This window comes from Sorex fumeus, unplaced genomic scaffold (genome assembly GCF_029834395.1).
Source record: "Sorex fumeus unplaced genomic scaffold, SorFum_2.1 ptg000048l, whole genome shotgun sequence".
NCBI lineage: Eukaryota > Metazoa > Chordata > Mammalia > Eulipotyphla > Soricidae > Sorex > Sorex fumeus.
Window position 1 is genome coordinate 9646555 of NW_026606105.1, and position 22484 is coordinate 9669038.

At 42.9% G+C, this 22484-nt stretch overlaps 1 protein-coding gene across 9 annotated transcripts in view; it reads left to right on the top strand.

Moving 5' to 3' along the window:
- Positions 1–22484, top strand: part of DGKI (diacylglycerol kinase iota) — a 512024-nt gene that overhangs the window by 169903 nt on the left and 319637 nt on the right. For all 9 annotated transcript variants that reach the window (XM_056123879.1, XM_056123870.1, XM_056123875.1 and 6 more), the window contains exons 2-3: positions 597–705; positions 19678–19773. In XM_056123879.1, the coding sequence (XP_055979854.1) occupies positions 597–705; positions 19678–19773 (205 nt within the window). The remainder of the gene's footprint in view (positions 1–596; positions 706–19677; positions 19774–22484) is intronic.

Here is a 22484-nt window from a genome sequence, read left to right on the forward strand (position 1 = left end):
ATGAAATGTAATTTGTGGCATATGGAGGAATTGCAGGAAAGACTTCCTGGGCTTGATTTTTCTTTTTATTCCCCTCTTTTTTTCTTTTACTTTCTGGAATCTTAAAAAATTATCTAGGAAAGGACCAGGGCATATAGCTTAGTGGTAAAGCTCGTGCCTACCATGCATGAGGCCTTGGGTTTGAGCCCTAGTTCTACAAAACAAAAGAGTAAAAATAGAATGTGGAAACACCTCCCAGCCCCAATTTTTCAAGTGTCGGAACCACCCAACCCCTAAGAAACTGCCTTTCTACTTTCTCCTACTTGATTGGACCCTTTCGTTTTCATTTCTGGTCTTGGAGCCATGCGGTTTGCAAGTAACCCTCTCAGTCTCTCCATCCCCCTGGCAGTCATACCTCCTACCTTCTAGCTTAGCCATGCGCTGCAGAGAGATTTATTCCAGAACGTTTGCAAACATTTTTACGTGTAGAAAACGAACTCATGAAGTGTTTCAACTCCATGGGAAATTTTTAACTCTATCTTATCTTCTGATGTTGGTTTTTCTTTGTGTTTTTTTTTATTTTTTATTTTTTTTTTATTTTTGTCTTCTTGCTGCAGGAAAGCAATATCCCGGGCAGGACTGCAGCACCTGGCTCCGGCACACCCCCTCAGCCTTCCTGTGGCCAACGGTCCAGCCAAGGAGCCCAGAGCCACTCTGGACTGGAGCGTAGGTGTCAGCTTTGTCTTCATAACGTGACTCAACTGTGTGCGGGTCTGTCTCACTCTCAAGGTTTCTATAGTTCTGAGCGGGGATGATTGAAAGCTCACTGACCGCGTTGCAGCCGTCTAAAATGTGGCTCCATTTTTCCACACCTAGGAACACAGCTCCTTTCTGTGATGTTAGATGTGGCTAAGACTAAAATAAAAACATCACAACTCATCTGAAACACAATTGTTTGGGTTGGCAGCGGTGAGATCCAAGGCACCTCTGTGCACATGCTGTATTGGGTCTGCCCACTTGTCAAAGAGTAGAGCTTATCAGCAACGACATCAAGGAACCTAGGTTATTTTTAAAAATTAATTAACTAATTTTACTATTAGAGGATCACTGTGAGGTACAATTACAGAGTTACAAACTTTTGTGCTTGCATTCCAGTCACACAAGGATTGAGTACCCATCCCTCCACCAGTGCCCATTCTCCACCACCAATAATCCCAGCATCCCTCCACCATCCCCCATATCCCCCCCACCCCACCCTGCCTCTGTGGCAGGGCATTCCCTTTTGTTCTCGCTCTCCTTTGGGGGAACCTAGGTTTGACTTCCTTGGCTCATGCTGCCTTCTCTTTATTAATGCCCCCCCGCCCATTTATAAATTGAATCACTGTGAGATGCACAGCTGGTACCCTCCTTTTATTTGACAGAAGATCACTTTACATTACAGGCACTTTGTACCTTCCCTTCTCCCTGTCATACTTCCTTTTTTTGCACCTAGAGATGATTGAGTCTCTTGGGCTGGACATATTAGCCAACTTTAACACTGTAACTAGAAGATTATCATGAAAATATTAACGTTAAGCTTTACAGTCTAAACTTCTTAAATATTAGAGTCTATATTATGTTGAATCTATAGATCAATTTGGGAATTGACTTATCCTTATAATATTGGATCTTTTCATCCTTGAATATTGCATATCCCTTCAATTATTTAGATCTTTCATCAATAAAACTTTATAATTAATTAGAACAAAAAGAAAAATTTAAATGTAGTAGAACCAATTTAACAGACAGGTTTTATAAGGCAGGTTCTTGTGCAAAGACTCCTTTTAGTATGGAAAAAGAGGCTTTACTCCTTCCCAAAGGAATGTAAAGAGCATTATGGAGGGAGAGGAAGTAGAGGCCCTCCCGTTGATCATCGATTTGCTCGAGCGGGCCCAGCAACGTCTCCATTGGAGACTTTGTTGTTACTGTGTCTGGCATATCGAAAGTTGTCTGAAATTTTGGCAATTGGTTTTGATGACGAATCTTGTTTAGAGGTTTTAGTTATTTCAGTTGAGCTGAGCCCAAGAGGCTAAACCATGCTCTTCTCCCATAAGAAAGAACATGGCAAGAAAAGGGAGAGGAATGTTTAATTTAACTTTAGCACATATGCCCTGCTTTAGTGCCCTTTTATATTATAATGTTTTTTCATTTCTCTGAAGGAGACAGTTATTAACATTTTAATTTAATATTCTGAATACATACTGATGGTGCCTACCTTTCTGAAGTTTCTGAGGGAAGAAAATGGCTCAATTTGATTGAAGTGCAACTTCTATTACTATTTTTTTAATTCTCCCTTTATTTAAATACTGTGGTTGACAATTGTTCACAGTACAGTTGTTATAGGCATTTAAATTACAATACCAACTCCACCACCAGTGCTACTGTCCCTCCACCATTGTTATCATTTTCTCAGCCCCACCCCCCCAGCCTTCCTCATTAGTAGGCACAAAATAATTTATTGTATATTGTTTGGCAAAGCCCGTTGGCTAATGGGATTATCAAAAATACTTCCATAAAATAAAATGTGTGAAAAATTTGCATCTCAAGTTGGGGTCATTAATTCTTCCTAAGCTGTTCTTTGTTAGTTGGATCTTCTGTTTTTGTTTATTGCACCTAGTTGTCCTCTCTGTTTCTTTCCCACCTAATTTGGGGTGCTCCTACTGGGATGTCAGTTCTGTGGACTTTGGAGGTGCTGTGCTTGTTGCCACAAGTGTGGCTGCGCCCTTCAAGATATGTAATTCGGCTACAAGTTTGCGTGGTGGCAGTTGTGGGATGTGGAGGTGGCTGCGGGACTTCTGAAGGTGAAGGAGGCTGTCCCTCCCCCCAACTCTGAGAAGACCCCAGAGTTTTCAGTCTGAAAACCGGTATACCAGGAATGTTTGGCAGTTTGGCATCTCTGCAGAGATTAGTTGTGAAACAGTGGAGTTAGGCCATTGGCATGGCAGCAGTGGTGGAGTGTTGGGTGTATCTGCCAGGGCTCCAACAGGGCTGGGACTGAGAGTTTTCAGCCAGGAGACTGGTGTACCTGTGAATTTTTACAGCATGGCTTGCACAAGATACAACCTCTCTGAAAGTAAAAGGAACCACGAGACTGCTCAGATGCCCCCAGGACACACTGAATGTTCAGGGGAAATGTTCTTTTCCTGGATAGTTACATAATAAACTCTTAACTCAGAGAGAATTTATAGCAGTATTTGCATAATTTAAAAGCATTAAATGTGGACACAACAAATGAATAAAGCCAAGGAGTGAGATACGTGGATCAATAATGAGAGAGTTATGAATCAGCCATTCCCCAGAATGGACCATTTTTTCAAGGTGGACAAGCAGTCCTCTGAACCTACAGTAGCTGGACCCTATTGGAGATGCATGGGGTGTTTTTTGGGGTTTTTTTTTTTTTGTTTCATTTTCAGTTTTGATTTTTGGGCCATATTCAGTGTGCTCAGTTCATACTCTGGACTCTGTTTAGTGTTCATTTAGGGTTCAGGGAGTGAACCCAGGTGAGATAGCTGCAAGGCAAGTGTCTTACCCACTGTACTATCTCTCCAGTCCACAGAGATTCATCGTATCATGAAAGATACGATGAGGGATAGGGAGAGAGAGAGAAAGAGGGAGGAAGGGAGAGGGAGAGAGAGTGAGCCTGAGTTTTCCAAATGGATGAGAACAAGCATGCACCTCCCCCACCTCCTCAAGAAGGAGAGGTCGCTCTTCCTCTTCATCCCCCAAGCTGAGCTGGTCTTCTCCCCCACCCCGTGAATATAAACTAAAAAAAAAAAAAAAGAAGGAGACATCACAGGTTTCATTAGGATCAAAATTGAAAATTGACAGGAAGTGTGACTTTGCAACTGCTCAGCCTGCTCATTACGTATTCAGAGATGAAGTGACTGATGGGTTTATCAATTTGGCATGATGAGTTGGGGGGAGATAGGACTTCTGTCTTTAAGGAGCTTGAATCTGATGGGTAAAACAAGAGAAAACAATGATTTAAATACAGTTGGGAAGTGGAGAGAGTACAGGAATGAAAGCATTTGCCTTGCTTGCAGCTGACCCAAGTTGGTCCCTGCCATTGCATCTGTCCCCAGAGCACTACCAGGAGTGATCCCTGAGCACAAGGTCAGGAGTAAGTCCTGAGCACCACAGGGAGTAACCCCTACCTCACTCCCAATAAACAAGACAAAACAAATGTAAAAGGAGGTAATCCACAGAAGAGAGGGACACCAGTGCTCCCAGAAAGTCAGGATGGTTATTATTATTATTATTTTTGATGTTGGAAACAGTTATTGGAAAATATTTTTTTTAAAAAAGTTCTGCTTGAACCAAAGCCTGAGTGGAAGGTATTATTTTCTGATTCCTGTAGAGAGGTATGTACTCTAATATTTCATCAAAATGGTATTTTTGGCTGGTGGTGGGAGGCTGCAGTACTTAGTCGAGGAAGAGAAAATAGCAGCTAAGCCTGGGCTCTTGCTTAGAGGCCTTTATTCCTTCCTCATCCCATGGAGGGAGCCTATCCTGGTTACATTGCATCTGTGGTGTGGCAGGAAACCCCTTGGGAGTGTTTAGCAAGGAGCGAAAACTGAAAACCTTGAGAAGATATTCTGTCCAGGGACTTCTGTCGAGATCTTTTGTAGAAGGAGCCTTAAGCTATGATTCTGGGCGGAAAAAAAAAATAATTGGGAATTGGTACTGCTCACAGCCAACAGAAGCCAGACAGTGTGAGCAATACTGCACACTCTTATTAGCATCATATAGAAGAGAGGATGAAGGAGTTTGTTACAAAACGCCTCCGTGACTCTGTTGTTAAGAGTTGCCTTCACTTCAAAATGGTTAGCCTTCACTAGTGAACGTGATTTTTATTCATTTTACAGATGCTACCTACTTTTTAAGTCCTGGCCTCTCAAGGAGTTAAACCAGAGCTTTCTTGGTTCTTTTTAAAGACTAGTCCTTTTGCTTGGTCTATCAGCTTAATATTCTTCATTTCCCTCCCTCCTCCTTCCATCTCCCTGGGCAGGTTGGATTTGGAGCCTTGAAAGAGTCTTTGAGAAGAAGCTGATGAGAAGTTAAAAATGAAATAAGAAAGGACAGACTCAGATTTCTTCCCTTCAGTGTAGTAGAGAGCCATGCCTTTCGCAGAAGAAAATAGAACCAGGGATGAGAGCTTCACTGTGGCCTTCAACTCATCCTCTTGACTCTGGGGACAACAGTCCCTTTGGTACAGGGAGATAAGGCTCATCTCAAGGACATAATTCTAAGACCCCATAATTTATGTTATCCACCTTCCTGTTCACCAGACAGAAAACAAGCATGGCTAATGGTGCATCAGGCATTACAAAACAAGTCAGGGCAGATTGGGGATGAGAGTCTAAGTCTTCAAATTTCAATTTACTGTATGGAGATTCCCGAAGTCATTCCTAAATATACTTTTCTTCTGGACTCTGAGGAATGGTCTTCCTGGGGAAATGGGTTGGGGAAGTGGGTGAGAGGTGGTGGTCAGATATAGCCACGCTCTGATCCTGTAAGCCTGGATTGTAGACACATGCATGTCTGAGCTATACGTGTATGATTGCTATCAGTGCTTTATGCTTTGGTTACATGAATTTAGGACTTTCTTCAAGCACTGCATTTTCAGGGTATCATTTCCTTGCTTGATGGTGTATACTATTTCTCTCTTGTTTTTAGTTTGTTCCCGAGTCCAAAAGCTTCTCCTCCTCTGGGATGTACTCAAAAATTTTTTCGGTGACTTACAGAATTTTCTGCCCTACATGATCTCATTTTCTTGATGACTATTTGCTGCCAGGGCTCAGCTCTCCTGTGTAGGTCAGGTAGATTCTGGGAACGGTCAAGAGTAGTCCTGGTCTCTGTAGTCCATAGTGGACAGTGGGTAATGGGCTCTGCTCAGGGGAGCTGTTGACCATTTCCCTAGGGCTTCCCCACTCTTGCTTTCTGGCTTATCTTTTCAACTCAGTGAATTCTATTGATATTACTGACTTTTTTTGTGTTGATGCCTTCTAATATCAAAATTTTTCTTTCAAACACAAGAGCAAAAGTAGTGTTTTTGGCTGACTGTTTTATTCTAGGTATGCAGTGAGACTTTAGGATCCTTGAAGTGAGGAACAATGTCTCCCGGTTGTGTTTCTTCTACTTTACAGCAGGCAACTCAGCCTTCCAGGCCTTGTCTCCATGTGGTGTTGATGTCCGGAGACTAACTGATTATAGCTTTTCTACTCAATCAGCTAGAAGGGGACATTTCAGTGGGAGTCAACAGCACTCCCATCATCTCTAGCTCCCGAAAGGCTGGGAGGTCATGAGTCCAAAAAAGAAATGGAGTTGTGCTATTAGTGTCCTGCATGTGATGCATTGTGTGAGGTCTTAAAGCACACTTCGTTTGATCTCCTTGCCTCCACTGGTGTCCTTTCTGCTTCTGTATGATGACAGTCTGTAGAAACTGCTTCCTCTGACACAGTGCCATGCGTGACAGCCAGGCCAATTTGGGGGGAAGCAAGCTAAATAGCTAGAAAAGGAGGGAGTCGTGCTCAAAAAGGAAAAACATTCTCATCTCCTGGGCTGGGAGCCAAGTTTCCAGTGTGGAGTGAGCGAGCACATTTAGACGTGTATCTGTTGCACAGATACGTGTGTTCGGCAATCTTGTGTGTCTGTCCCTCCAGTGGAGACTTCATTAGGACCTAGAGCTCTTGTCCCTGTTTTTACTATTATAGAGAGAAGACAGGAAGTGAGTCTATGTTCTATCTCTACTGTTTCATTAATTTTTTTTTCCTCTATGTCATGTGCTCAGACCCTACTTGTGCTCTCTTTCTGGTCCCTATAAATATTTTTTAGCCCTTACCCTGCCTATAACAGCCCATAAGACAATTTTGGAAAGACCACGCTCTTTCTTAAAGGGAATGTTGGTTTTAGGCCCATTTTCCTTTGTTAACAAATGTGTTTTTCTCCCTCTTTGGGAAAATCCTTCCAATCATAGAGCCCTGGAAAGCAGAACCTTAACACAAACCAAGGCAGATCCTAAATCCAGAAACCTTTCCCCTTCTTATAAGCTCTACTAAGAAAAAAAGGAGTTCTTTCAGCCGAGGACCAAAGTGGGATCCCCTGGGGATTGTAAGATGGGGCCAGGCTGGGGTTCAGGTGTTGTGTTGTCCCCAGTGAGGGTTATAGGTGGAATGGAGATGGGAGGGGCCAGGCAGTCAGAAGCGCATCACTGTTTGCAACTGGAGAAACTGAGTCACGGGATGAAAAGAAAGGGGAATGAGACAGAGAAAGAAAGAAAGAAAGAAAGAAAGAAAGAAAGAAAGAAAGAAAGAAAGAAAGAAAGTATTTTCTCCTGGGCATGTAGAAACAGCAGCTAAATGCTGCCCATCATGTTGAGTGACAAGATTAGGGAAACGGAATCCTCACATGGGATCTGTTTAAACTGGGTTGCAAAACTAGGCCATCTTCTCTTTAGGTACCTGGGATAGGAAATCTGGAAGAGCCAGGGCTGTGTGTATGTGCACACATGTGTGCCTGTTCTCATTCTAGTCTTGTTCCAGACAACACCAAGACCACTGTCTGCCTTCACGAGCTCCAGGTCTTGGCTGTCCCCTTTCGGGATGAGCATCATCACCCAAAGCACTTCCCGCTTCAGCAGCTCTCCCAGCTCAAATCCCCATTTCAACACAGGTGAAGTCAGTAGGCACTGCTCGAACAGTTAAGCCAACGGGGTGTACGTCAGTGAAGGTCCTGGCCCCCATGAGCCATGGGAACAATGGTACCAATCTCCCATGATTCCATGCGCCTCCACTATGCCTTTCTTTGCCGAACTTTGGGCACAGTTTAAATCACTTTGGCTGCTGGGGAAAAGCGTAGAATCCTACCACTTCCCAAGTGGCCAAGAAATGTCTAAATCTAAAATTCTGCCCCTGGGCAAGCAGCTAAACCAATGTTGTCAAGTGGAAGTAAATATGATCCGAAAATAATCCTACAATTTCTAGCTGCTGTATTTTAAAAAAATGAAATGGAATAGGTGCAATGAACTTGGGCACTGTGTTTTGTTTAACCAACTATATTAGAATGAGATTATTTTATTATAAAATATATTACTGTTTCAACATGTAACCAGTGTAAAAATTAATAGCATGATGGTTTACATGCTTCTAAATCTTCAGAATCAGCCCTGACTATGCAGACAGTGACCCTCAATTAGCACCAACCACATTCCACCTGCTCCTCTGTCAGACTTACTAAATAACAAAGGGGCAAAGTGCCCAGCCTGATTTTACTCATATAATATTTTTAAGACAGTTCAGGTCATTTTTTTTCTCTTTCTGAATTTATAAGGACATTTTTGTAAGATATATATTTATAATTTTCTCTGGCTTGAAAACATTTTCAAAATTTTGTATCAATTATTTGTTTTTAAGTTCATTATTTTCCATTGTTAAGTCAGTGACCCCTTTATCCTTTTACTTATGACCATGACTTGAGTGCAAAAAATTGTCTTGGTATATATGATCTTTAAATCTTCCTAAGTGGATCTCTACACTTATGTAACCAGATCTCTCTCTACACAAATCAATTTGCATAAATGTCTAACTAACTGTGGAGATGTGTTTCAGTACTAACACATACAAAGAGCTGTTACCTTTATTTTGAAGTGGGATAGAGCTATTTTTTCTCTTTGGCACAGATGGATACTCTGAATTGTATACTATTTGAGATTGTATTTTAACATGGATGTGTAGAGAAGAGAAAAAGAAGTTCCTGGGTGGGTAGAATCGGTTAATCAAAGTGTGGTGCACCACAAAATACACACACACACACACACACATATGCTAGCTGCCGAGTTTTAAAAAATGAAATGAAATAATATATTGTTTGGGGGCCACACCTGGCACCTGGCGATGCTCAGGAGTTAATCCTGGCTCTGCACTCTGGAATTCCTCCTGGTGGTGCTCAGGGGGACCATCGGGTCAAGTAGCACTGTCCTCCCATTCTTCATCGATTTGCTCAAGTGGGCACCAGTAACATCTCCATTATGAGACTTGTTGTTACTGTTTTTGGCATATCGAATACTCCACAGACTGCTTGCTAGTCTCTGCTGTGCAGGCGGGATATTCTCTGTAGCTTGCTGGGCTCTCTGAGAGAGACGGAGGAATTGAACCCGGGTAGGTCATGTGCAAGGCAAACACCCTACCCGCTGTGCTATCACTCCAGAGATTAGGGTCTAGTAAGTAAGATTAAGTTTGGGTTTTATTTTATAAATAGGCACTTGTTAAGCATCTTGAGAAAAAGACAGGTATAATCTAGCAATATATCTTGGAAATTAATTTATAGCAGTGTAAAATCTAAGACAGAATGTCAGAATTATTGTTCAGAGCAGAAGAAACCAGGACTCCATCATTAGACATGCTGTTCAATATAGGGATCAGTGGAGACAATGAATGGAAATCCAGAGAAACCTGTGTAAACAGAAGAGGCCTTATTTGATGGGAGAAATTAGGCTACAATAAACAAATGAAATGCTCCAACATGTAATGGTTCAATGCAAGAAAATATTTATCCTCATGGGTATGGCAGCCTGGTACTGTACAGCGTGGCTTTGTACCACATGTATCCAGTGACTGTTGCTTTTACACCTTTATCAGAAGATTCTCGAGTCCTTTAAAAGTTGGACTTCCAATTCACTCAGTAAAGGAAAGGAGCATGGAGGGTTTAACAGGCCAAGAGGGAAGGAGTACTACATTACTCCTGGTAATGTGGTCATACCTTCTTGCAAGGAAAGCTGGATCGTGAAATCTAGCTGTGTCTTTAGGAAAATGAGAAAATTAATTTTGGTGAATAACTAGTGGCTTTGCCTGTAGTAACTTGGCTAATTCTAACATTTATGGATTAGGAGGTGAGAAGGAAAACTGGAGTAGCCCAAAAATAGTAAAAACATATCGAGTGCCTTTTACCTCTTTACCGGATCTGGGCTGGAGCGATAGCACAGCGGGTAGGGCGTTCGCCTTACAAGCAGCCAACATGGCCGACCCGAGTTCGATTCCTCCGCCCCTCTCGGAGAGCCCGGCAAGCTACCGAGAGTATTCGATATGCCAGACACAGTAACAACAAAGTCTCCAATGGAGACGTTACTGGGCCCGCTCGAGCAAATCGACGATCAACGGGAGGGCCTTTACCTTTTACCTTTTTACCTCTATTTTGTGCAAGACTTTGAACTTTGCATGTGCATATTTAAGGGACGGATCTTATAAGGGAAATACAGTTGCTATTGTAAACATAGTGGGTATTAGTCTGAGATTTGGGGGAATCTAGAAAGATAGCAGATCATACAATTAGTGAGTAGCAAGTCTTTATGATTCCAATGCTTGTAATTTTGAGGTAGAGAAGCATTCATCTAAACAGTAGATGAGTTGTTGGTTCCATTCTAGTGCAAATGCAAACCAGTGTAGATATTTTTATGTAGCGTTCAAGAGTTCCCGAGAGCACTTTCACTTCTGATATTAGTTGGAGGTTTAATAATTCCTCAGACTACACTCACATTTGATAACTCATCAGAAGTACTCAGAAAATTTATATAAATGAATTTTCTCATATTCCGGCCTATTACCATGAAAGAACACAGGTTCAAATTAGCCAAGGGAGGAGGCACGTGGCAGGGGAGTTCTATATCAGTGTCTTCTAGTTGTTTGCTGAGAGAGGAGTTATGAACAATGCTAACTTCTCCATGCAGAATATATATATATATATAACAATACAGATGGCTTATTGCCCTCATGGAAGCAGGTCATGTGTTGCTGTACAGGAACTCTTTTAGTTGGGATTTGGCATATAGATAAGGTTGACTACCATGCTCTCGATCTTAGCCTCCAGCTCCTCTGGAAGTGTAACTATTATATGGTCCTGAGTCTCACCATAAATCCTTGTTGTCTTATGCATGTCTCAAGGCCCTCAGAAAAGCAGATCTACTTTTTACCACATACAGCATTTCAAGCAGTAAGAAAAATTCCTGGATGGAATATAGGAGAAATGTGGCCTACCGCAAAGCATGTTGTATATTTTTCTTGCATGATTGTGGTTATTTTCTTGAATGCTTTTTTTTGAGGGACTTTATTTCTCTTTGTTATTTTAAGAGACTGTTAGACATTCATATTTATTTACAGCGTATGATTCCAAACTAATGGATAGAGAAAAATGACTGTTTCTTTCAACCCTTTGGAGTTGCATATGGCAAGGATGTGACTCATTGAGTCTTAGTATTTCCATCTTTTCAGTTCTCCAGATTTATCATCTACTATTTGCCAGGTATTAAGTGTAGGCCATTCAGTATTCTCATGGGATATAGAATCTCGCATAAGAGGGAAGCATTATTTAAATGCTACAGAATGGATCGTTACTATCAAACAATGTGTGGGGAACAGTTTTAAGACTAAACTGTCAAAATGCGTTGACTTAGATTTTGTGTCAGAGATAACTTTTTAAAAGAAGTAAGACAAATGACCAAAAGGTAAGTAGATATGAATGACATAGAATCAGAATGAAGAGGCATGAAATTTTAGATCTAGGAAACAGAATGTACATGGGTCTTTATGTTAGGATCTCTAGAGAGACATAATGTAATGAGGAATTCACACTGCAAGTATGGCATTATAGCAGTTTTCTAGTCAATGGAGCAACAATTTCAATCTTACTTTGCCTAAAACTTAGCAGAAGGATGGGTGTGACCTACTCTAAGTCAGTGACTGAGAGAGTGAGATAGAAGATGAGGTAGCCAGAGCAGAATGAGATTGCAGAGAAACAGGAGAAGGAATCAGTGCTACCCAGGGAACTGGGAGAATAAGGTTTTTGGTTTTTTTTCAGGTGCCTGTATAGACTTTGAGGACTTTTGAGCAAATCTGTGACTTGACTTGACTCTCCTTTAAGGCAATTCTTTTGGTTTCTCTGTTATAGGTAGGCTTTGGAGAGGTGAGAGGGAGCAAGTGTACCAGTTATCAGGTTATTGGGATATTCCAAGCCAAGAAAGAATACAGAAAAACCAGATTGTTACAGTACAAGAGGGAGAAGTGATTCGGTTTCATATACATGTTGAAACTGGAGTCTATATGGTGAAGAAATGGAAAGATAAGGGAAAGGGAGAGCTAGAGTGGGCCCATGTTTTTAGCAAATATTGGAAACTATAAGACTGGAAATAGCATTTATGGAAAATTTATGGAGATTAGAGGAAGTTTAGATTTAGGGAGTAAGGGAAGATTTCAGATTTGGGAATGTAAAGGATTGAGATCCTTGTTACATCGTAAGTGGAGATGTTGAGAGGGAAGGGGTTTTTTTTTTTTAATGATGAGTCTTAAGTTGAAGGGGATTTGCATTATGTGAATAATTTGTAAAGAAACAATTAGTTGGGGCTGGAGCAATAGCACAGTGGGTAGGGCGTTTGCCTTGCATGCAGCTGACCTGGGTTCGATTCTCAGCATCCCATATGGTCCCCCAAAAATAGCAAAAAAAAAAAAAGAAAGAAACAGTTGATGGGATCTAAAGCCATAAAAACATAAACCTCAATAACCAGGATACTGAATGCTGACGGGAAATAATAACAGTATGACTATGAACTTTAGAACACCTTTGTACTTATAGTTTGACAATATAGGAAAGATCTAGCTAAGGAAACTTGGGTAGGGTGACTTTTGAATTGCAAACCAAATTAAAGGAGTGCTGTGTTTTTAGGAAGAATGTGTCCCTAGAAGAAGAGATTGCATCTGTGTCAAACACTGTTAATTAAGATAAAGATCTGTAATTGATTTAGCCCTGTGAATTCACCTATAATCTTGACAAACATAGAGTAGAGTGAGTAGGGAAAACACTTGATAGAACTGGGCCCAAGAGATATTGGAGTGATAGGGAGATGTGGAGACAGAAAGTAAGGAAAGGTCTTGAATTTTTTTTATTTTTTTAGACTTACAAACTTTCGTGCTTGGGTTTCAGTTATACAATGATCGAGTACCCATCCCTCCATCAGTGCCCATTCTCCACCACCAAGGATCCCAGTAACCCTCCCACCCCACCACCCCAGGTCTTGAATGTTTTTACAGGAGAATAAAAATTAGGAGATGGCAGAATGGATAGGTCAAAAAATTAGACTAGTGCTCTGCTGTAATTTTTTTTCCTCCCCACTTATTTGGGCAAGGTTGTAATCTTATATACGGTTTTTATTTTGGGGGATCATATCTGGTAGTGCTCAGGACATACTTCTGACTTTGTTCTCATGGGTCATTCCTGGCAGAGTTTCGGGGGTAGGAAGCATATGTGCTGCCATAGAGAAAACCAGGTCAGCACATGCAAAGAAAGTGCCTAACTCCTAATATTATCTCTCCAACCCCTCATACACTTTTTTTTTATTTGGGGCCATCAACAGTGCTCAGGGCTTATTCCTACCTCTGCACTCAGGTATCACATCTGGCAGGGTTTGGGGAACCATATGGGATGCTGGGGAACAAATCAGGTAGGAAACATGCAAGGTAAGCATTTAACTGGATGTACCATTTCTCTAGCCCCCTCAAAGTCATTTTTTGTTGGGGAACAATCTTTCCCCAATGTGCCTGGACACGTTGTGCACTGAGTCCGGGCAAATGTGAGGCAAAGGATGACGAGCGCGAGGAGAAACACCCTCCGGGAGCAGCTGATGGCTGTTCCCTTTATTGCCAACTACACACATATTTCATAGAGAGTCTCAGCTTTCAAGAAGGTCCAGTCACTCTCCACATGCCCATCATCCTTTGCCCCACGTCTGCCCGGACCCGGTATGCAACGTGTCCAGGCACGTTGGGGAAAAACTGTTCCCCAACAATTTTTATTGTTTCACTTTTGTTTTAGGGCCACACCCAGTGATACTCTGGAGCTGTTCCTGGCTTATTGTTTGGGGGTTACTGAGACCATTCTCAGGGACTATGTTGTGCCAAGCAGAAGCTCCATCCCCTAGAGCCAGCTTGCTGGCCCACCATCACCATTTCACATGACCATATCTCAATATGTATGTTTTTGATATCTTCATGATATTTCATGTTATGTATCACCCTATTTTTTTAAGCATTGTTTTGTTCTGGGCATGTGCAGTGTTTCCAGTTTTTGATTGTTAAATGTTAGACATCTCTTTTTGTTTGGTTTTTGGGGTTTTTTTTTTGCTTTTTTTTGGGGGGGGTCACACCCGGCAATGCTCAGGGGGTCACTTCTGGCTTTGCACACAGGAATCACTCCTGCTGGTGCTTGGGGGACCGTATGGGATGCTGGAAAATGAACCCAGATTGACCACGTGCAAGGCAAACGCCCTGCCTGCTGTGCTATTGCTCCAGCCCCAGAAATAAACCTCTTGGTATACATAGATTTTACCCATTAGAATTTTTCCCTTGGAGTATATTCCCCACCATGAGATTACTAGGTGAATGTAGGAACATTTTAATTCTATTCATTCTTTGATGGGGTGTAGTGAGTTGGCTTTTCTTTTTCTTTATCCCCAGGATCTTGTTAATTTTGAACCTGCCCACACTATGTACTTCTGCTTACTATGTACTTCTTTATTCTTTTTAAAATTTGTGTGTGTGTGTTTATGTGGGGGTGGGGGGGCATACTCAGTGGTGCTCAGGGGTTACTCCTGGCTCTGCACTCAGGAATTACTCCTGGTGGTGCTCAGGGGACCATATGGGATGCTCAGTCAGCAAGGCAAATGCCCCACCTGCTGTACTATTTCTCTGCTATCTTCCTGCTTCCGTTTTGTGTCTCTCTCCTTAAAAGTCCTCAGTTCTACCTCATGCCACATTCCTTCATCTTGTCTCCTACTCCTCTGGAGATTATAAAAGGGACAGAGACTACCAAATATAATAGATCTCCCACAACAGACACATTCTCAAATCTAGTACCTAAGAAGATCAAGGAGAGAGGATCAGGGCCTCTCAGATTATCACGCCTCTGAGTGTCACACAGGATTCACCTTCAGAACTTGGCAACTCCCGATGTCCAGATTTCACTTCAGATGAGCCGACTCCCTGGCACCCAGGCAACTCTTGAAAACTCACTAGGTTCATTTCCGTGTTTAGTAAACTTTGAGTCTGTCTAATGTGGTAGATTCGCTGTGGCCAGACACCTCTGTCTTTCCGTCACCTCTACTCTTTCCTGGGTGGGGCTTTCTAATGAGATCTCCACTCAGTGAGTGGAGGGAACTGGGGACATAGGTCCAGGGTAGGAGCTCATGCTTGAGGCCCCGCGTTTGATTCCAGACTCTGCTTGTCTGGCTCTGAGCACGTGGGGGGGGGGGCGGGGGGTATAACCCTGGAGGCCATAGGACCCCTCCACGATGGCCCTGGTAAGCCCTGGTAACTCCCAGCACCAGATACCAGCACTGTGGCCTCTGGGTACCCCCTCTCCAGAAACAGTGAGCTTGGTTAATCCTCACAGTTGCCCTTTTCTGAACCTGAGGCTAGCTAAGCCTCCAAGAGTGTTTTGCTAGTGATCAGCATGTGTTATTGCCCAGAATGAAGCCTAGCAAACCAGGGAGTGAGCAAACCTGCAGTTCCCTTTGTTGTCTGCTTTTGCCTCCTTCCCTGGATCTGCCAGGATTTTATTTCTGTCCTCCTGGATTGGTATCATCATTGACTTTGACGCCTTCTCCGTTGCAAATATGTTCTTTAAAAGTTGGAAGGACTGCACTCATTTGTGGAATATAAAATAATGTAATATGAGACTGACACCCAAGGACAGTAGAGACAAGGGCCAGGAAGATTGCTCCATAGTTGGAAGCCTGTCTCCTGAGCTGGGGGAGAAGGCAGCTGGAATAGAGAAGGGATCACTAAGTCAGTGATGGTTGGAGGAATCATTTGGGATGTGCTGAAAGTAGATAAAGGACCAAAAGTGATAGCCTCTCAGTATCTATATTACCAACCATACTGCCCAAAGGTAGAGAGAGAGTATGGGGGAAATTGTCTGCCATAGAGGTACAGGGAGGGTATACTGGGGACATTGCTGGTAGAGAATGTGCACTGGTGAAGGAATGGGTGTTTGGTCATTGATTGAAACTCAAACATGAAAGCTTGTAACTATCTCATAGTGATTCGATTAAAAAATTAAAAAATATATATATAAAAAGTTGGTGGTTCACCCTCCTGCCCCTATGTTTCAGTGTCTCTAGTATTTACTGCTATCATTTTGTGTTTATTTTGTGCTTATTTCCAACTTTAGTTGATTTTATTCCACACTTAACCCAGGGCCTGGCACTAGTGGTTTGTAATAAGTGTTTATTGAACGAATACAGGATTCATCCTAAAAAAGTATTATAAGTTGAAGCTGGATGATAAATTCCCAGTAGTGAAATATTTGGGGCCACGAGGATTGATTTTTATCAAGGTAAAATTTTTAACAAATTTTACAATAAGGTAATTTTTAACAAAAAAAGTGCCTGTTTATTTAACATTTGCCTTGTGTATCACTCCTTGAAAGCTTCCAGGGCCTAAATCTACGGCTGTTGTTATTTCTGTCTTGTTTCTGATCCGCAAGATTGACTCTGAGATCGAAAGTACTTTCCCACTGACTTCCATTAAAAAACAAAACAAAACAGAGCAAATGTGACTCCTTCCAGAGAAAAAAGTCCTGGTGAAACGGTGTTCACCCTTTGCCCATGAGAGTTATGCTTCTCACCAGCTTTCTCTCTTTTTGAGGATGGCTGGAAGGCGCTCTGGGACTCAGAGGCAAATCTTTACTTGGGAGTGGGTCATGCAGTGATTTGTTCCTGATTTCCACAAGGTCCACAGGGCTCATGAATATCTGCTCCCAGTTTGTGCTCGCATAATCTGCTCGAGATGTAGGATTTACCATTCTCCTCTGAAACATCCATCACGCCTGCTTAATCTTATCTGATATTATTTGAGCCTCGAGGGCCTGAGTGGAAAAGGTGTTGTTTGTGCATTTGAAGAGGTGAATGTATTTTAAGAGGTGAAAGTCACTTGGCAGCCCCCTTACCCATCCACCGCCCTCTCCCCCACGCGGCTTTGTTTTGGTATCTATTTCTGCTTCTGCATGCTAAGCTTTGGCATGCATTCAGGAAACTCTCATGGAGGCATTTCTGGAGTGGCCTAAGAGAACATGGACTTCTCAACTGCTGGGCATGCTAAGGAGACAGCCTGTGCAAGTCATTCCCTGCCTTACCCATTCAGGCTGCTAGAACAAACTACGGTAGCATTGGTAGCTTCAACTATCAGGATTTCTTTCTCTTAGCTCCGGCGTCTAGGAAGTCTCTGATCAGATCCACATGCTATTGCTGAATTGTGAGGGCTTCTCCCTGGCTTATAGCTGTCTACCTTCCAGACATGTCCTCTGATGCCCTTTCTCCCACGTGTAATTGGAGAGAGACACACATCCCTTGCAGGTCTCCTCCTGGAAGGGCGCTAATCCCATCACCAGGGCTGGACCCTTCAGGACCTCCCTGCCTAGAGTTAGGGTTTCAGTATATGCCTCTGGTAGAGAGCACAATTCATCCTAGAACAGCCCCCGTGGGAAAATAATTCCATGACCATGTTCTTGTGATCAGTATAATAAAAATAAAAACAATTCCCTGTACTGCTCTTCCTTCTTGCCCCTCCCCCCCGAAGATCTGTATATTCAGTTCGGTTCCCGTATGGCTAAGCTAATGTTTTCCTTTAATAGCTCAAAGTCTTTTTGTAAGCAAATGAGAAATTAGAGAATGAATATGCAAATCTACCCAGGTTCCTAGGTATTGTGGCATGAGAAGGATTATGGAATTGTATGATTTTTTTTTAAAAGTCCCCCTCACCCTCCACCCCAACTCCCATAATGAAGCTTCGCACGTTTCCAGATTTGGTTCGGGAGTGTTCTTCATTTCTTACAGCGTGGCAGAGCTTTCTTTTCAATCAGAATATTTTTAGAAGATAGGAAATCATTCAACTTGAAAAGTTTAGAATTAACTGGTGAAGGCCTACTGAATTAGCGGAATTGTATTATGCTTTGAGTACACGGTGATGGAAAGTTTTAAGAAGCCTCTGGCTTAGAAGTATAATTTACCCATTACTGCTGTAAAGGTGTTTTCAAACACTCTCTTACTCAACGTACTTTAATGCTACTATCCTCCTTCCGGGCTAATTTGCTAAGTAATGATAACTGTTAATAGAATTTTGGTCTCAATTGCCATGAAGTTTTTAGTGTTGGGTCTAGATAAAGAAAGCCTTACATTAACAAATTGAGTTAATTGGGTGGAGGGAACTCCCAAGTCACATTCAGGAGACCTGGGCTTCTCCTGGCAACCCTTGGCCAGCCAGGCCAATGGTGCAGATCAATGATGCAATGCTACTCAAACCCACAGGGAGCCCTGGGTCATGCTGGCATTGCCAAGGGCTTCAAGGGGCATAGCAGGCGATAGTTGGGCACCTCTAGGATTGCACAAAGCACAGCTCAGGGGACTACATATGACAGGATGGTTGTGGTTCAGTGTATGCTGTGTGTGTGCCTTAACTTCTGTGCTAACTCCCAGCTGCTCGCTCCCATTTTAACTATTTGACTTTTATTTTTTCAATTGTTAGATAATTTATTTAATTCATTTTTAAATGTTATTTCAGGAGCTGTGCTTTACAGTATTGTTAATGGTTGGGTTTCATGCATTACACATCCCAGCACCGCACCCTCCCTGAGAGTGTCCACTTTGCCCTTTGTGTTCCCTGAGAGTGTTCACTTCACCCTTTCTGTTGCCTTCGGAGATTTGTTCTACCCCTGTTCTGTTTCTTTATATCCTGCCCATAAGAGAGACCTGTCCATCTCCTGACTCATTTAACACAACCTGATAATCTCCAGATTCATCCACATAGCAGTGAATCGCATAGTCTCATCTTTTCTTAAAGCTGGATAGTATTCCATGTGTATATGTTTCCTTATCCAGTCATGTTTTTGGAGACCAGCTATTTTCCATGTTTGGCTATTGTGAAAAGAGCTACAATAAGCATAGGAAAGCAAATATTTTTTCTGAATGGAGTTTTTGGGCCCTTGGGGTAGAGGTCAAGAAGTGGAATTGCTGGGTCAGGTGGAAACTCGATTTCTAGTTTGAGAAATGTCCATATTGTTTTCTAAGAGTGCTGGACCAGTTCGCATTTCCACTGACGGTGAATGAGGGTCCCTTTCCCCCACATCCCCGCCAACACTGGTTATTTTTGTTCTTCGTGATGTGTGCCAGTCTGACTGGTGTGAGATGATATCTCATTGTTGTTTTCATTTGCATTTTCCTGATGACAAGTGAGTCAGAGCTATCTCTTCATATACCTTTTTGGCCATCTGTATGTCTTCTGGGAGGAAGTTTCTATTCGTTTCTTTCCCCCCTCCCCTGTTCCCGCCCCTCCCTACTTTTAAATATGCAATTCTGTCAATGAATAAAGTACCCATAGATCTAATCTTTTAGTCAATGACTCAAATAAAAAAAATTTCAGCATTGTTTTTGCGTGTGTTTGTTTAGAGTTTTTTGGTAGGATCAACTCCAGTAAGTATTTGTACGTGTAAACTGAGAAGTAATTTAACTTCTTGGACTCACTTTCTTGATTCCAAATATGATTTGGAGGACTCCCCCCTGACCCTTGGCCCCTACGGTTCTTTCTGCCTGTAAGAAAAACTGAAGCCTTGGTCTTTTCCTTGCAGGAGAATGCAGTGAACGGAGAACACCTGTGGCTGGAGACCAACGTCTCGGGAGACCTGTGCTACCTGGGAGAGGAGAACTGCCAAGTCCGATTTGCTGTGAGTGTTCTCCCCCATCTGTCGGGGCGGGGAGGCAGGGGGTGGGAAGGCACCCGGAGCCTGAACGGTCAGGGCTTATCCCGCTGGAATTCCCAAAGAGAGGTTTGAGGAGGCCTAGAGTGTTGATCAAGTTAGCACGGTATTGTAGGGGTCAGTGTGAATACTCCCAGGCCTTGACCCTGAGGTCAAAGCTTGATTTGCTTGGCTGCTTTGGTTGTCATCCAGAATTCCATTGTGGTTCTGGAGTGGGCAAGTCTGCTGAAGGCAGGTGTGTGTATGTGATGGGGAGGGTGTGTGTGTGTGTGTGTGTGTGTGTGTGTGTGTGTGTGGTGGGGGTTGGGGGGAAGGTATGACTCACTGTTAGCGGAATGTGTGTGGTGCAGGTGTTGCCCAAGTTTGAAGGTGGGCCTGGAACGAGACACTCATCTGACGTGATGAGTGGAGGCTGGCCCAGCGTTTCTCAGCGTTTCTCACTGTCTCCTGTGGGCCCCAGGATATTTGGATGGGGAGGTGAAAATCACGCAAACAGAGACCACAGCAGAAGACTAACGAGCCAAATGGCAAGACAGGGACAACAGAGGAAAGCAACAAAGTCAGAAAGGGCCTGAGAGGCCAGAGCAGTAGCACAGTGGCAGGACATTTGCCTTGCACAAGGCTGAGACCCGATTTGATTTGATCCTGGTCCTGCTATACAGTCCTCCAAGCACCACCAGGAGTGAGTCCTGAGTGTAGAACCAGGAGCAAACCCCGAGCATTGCCAGGCATGACCTCCCAAAGCAAAATCAAAGCAAAGCAACCAACAAAAACCAGAAGGGGCCTGATGTTGGGAAAAGGTTGAGAAACACGGGGCTCGCCCACAACTCAAGCCTGAAAGCATGAAGTTCTAGAAACTGCAGGCTCAGTCAGCAGTCAGTCTGTCCGAGACTCTGGTGCTGCCTTTGATTTTCAAATGTACTTGGTGTCCCTAACAAGCTATTTAAATGTTAGAACCTTCTTTGTGTTCTGTGAACAAGAGGTAGCCAGGAGGTAGGTTGTGAGTTACTGAAGTTTTAGAGAAAGAGAGAATGTTTTTGTGTAGTTGATTCATTTGAGCTTGAAAGAAATCACAGGAATCAGCATTGTAAAGAAAAGGGGGGATGGGGGAGGGAGAAAATAAATTCCTTTCTACTGGGAGGTGTGGGGATCATAATGACATTGGTTTATTGCCTTCATTATGTTATTATGTGAACGATTTTTTATTTTCATAGTGCTTTGGATTTTCAAGGAAATGTGTTTCTATTGATAACTAGTGAGAAGAAAATTGAGTTTCTGATGGAGCTTCTAGGAGAATCACCCTCACCCCTTCCCCTCATCCCAACATGCAGATACACAGGGACAGCATCAGGCAGTCTGAGATGGCACAGCTGGGGTACCAGACCTTGAAAGCAACGTTGGCTGTTGTGTTGACTGTTTTATTGTTTTGTTTGGAAGTTTGAGAGGTCCTGGGTTTGTCGAGGCCAAGTTGGGAATAGTTAAATGTTATTGAAAGATCTGGCTGAATAGTCTCTCGATTTAGTCAGGAAACCTGAATTTGTCTTTGCAGAATGCTAAGAACTTCTGACTTTTGGTTTTTGGCCATCTTCTCAGTTGAAGAAGAGAGGAGGGTACAACTATTTGAAAACTGTGCTCCTAACTCAGATTGACCTTTAATAGTTTGCATTTCTTTGAATCTTGTTGTACATTCAATTGATTTAAATATAAGGATTTCAGCCTTATGCATATGCATTTTTTAATTAAAGTATAATTGCATGGCATTTGATTAAATTAACCAAAACCAAGAGAAGCTCAGCTGTTTGGACTAACAGGCTATAAATAATGAATTAACGTTAGGATCTGAATTAATTGCATAAACACTGGTCTGGGGATATCAGATAACAGAAAAGGGGAAAAAAAGAAAAAGAAAACCTAGCTGATTTGCATATCTGCATATGAGCTCCTTCCTCTGCACCTGACTCTCCAGGGCTGTGGCCTGTGAGGGCGGTGTCCCTCCTTTCCAGCCCCGCCCCGGGAACCTTTTCTGCTGTTCCTGGGGGGCCTGTCCTTTGCTTTCTCTTGGCAAAAATGCAAACAGATGTAGACATCCCCCTTAAGCCTAATATGGTTAAATAGCACTGCTCTGTACTAACTGATTGTAACTTGGTCACTATTACTGCGAGACCAGGAAAAAGAAGAAGCAAAGACATTTGAAGGAGACCTCGGAAGTCATAGTCATGGAAATTCCCCGTGCTCCCCACCATCCTCCTGTCCCGCATGTTCCCTGGGAGCTAAGAAAGCACTTTCACCATCAGCTCTGTCCAGGGAAGGGGAAAGGGGTGGGGTGAAACAGCACAGGTGCAGGGGACTCTGGAGACTGTTCCCAGAGGGTGCTGACCTGCAGTTGGTTTAGACTCTTCTTGACCCTTTCCCTGCAGACAGCTGCCCTAATGGATTTGGCTCCGAAGCAAAGGAGTGGCTCCACCAGCAAAGACAGGCCTCTCTCTCCTCACCCTCGCCTAGCAGAGCAAAGGCATGGCAGGGAAAGAACATAAGAAAAGGGGCAGTCAGTGTGGGCGGAGGGAGACAGGGATGTCTTCATGGAAATGGGGCAGAGTTTCCTTGTGAGAGACGGGTGAGATTTCCATAAGTGGACCTGGGGAAGGAGAAGTGATAGAGAGAGAGAGAGAGAGAGAGAG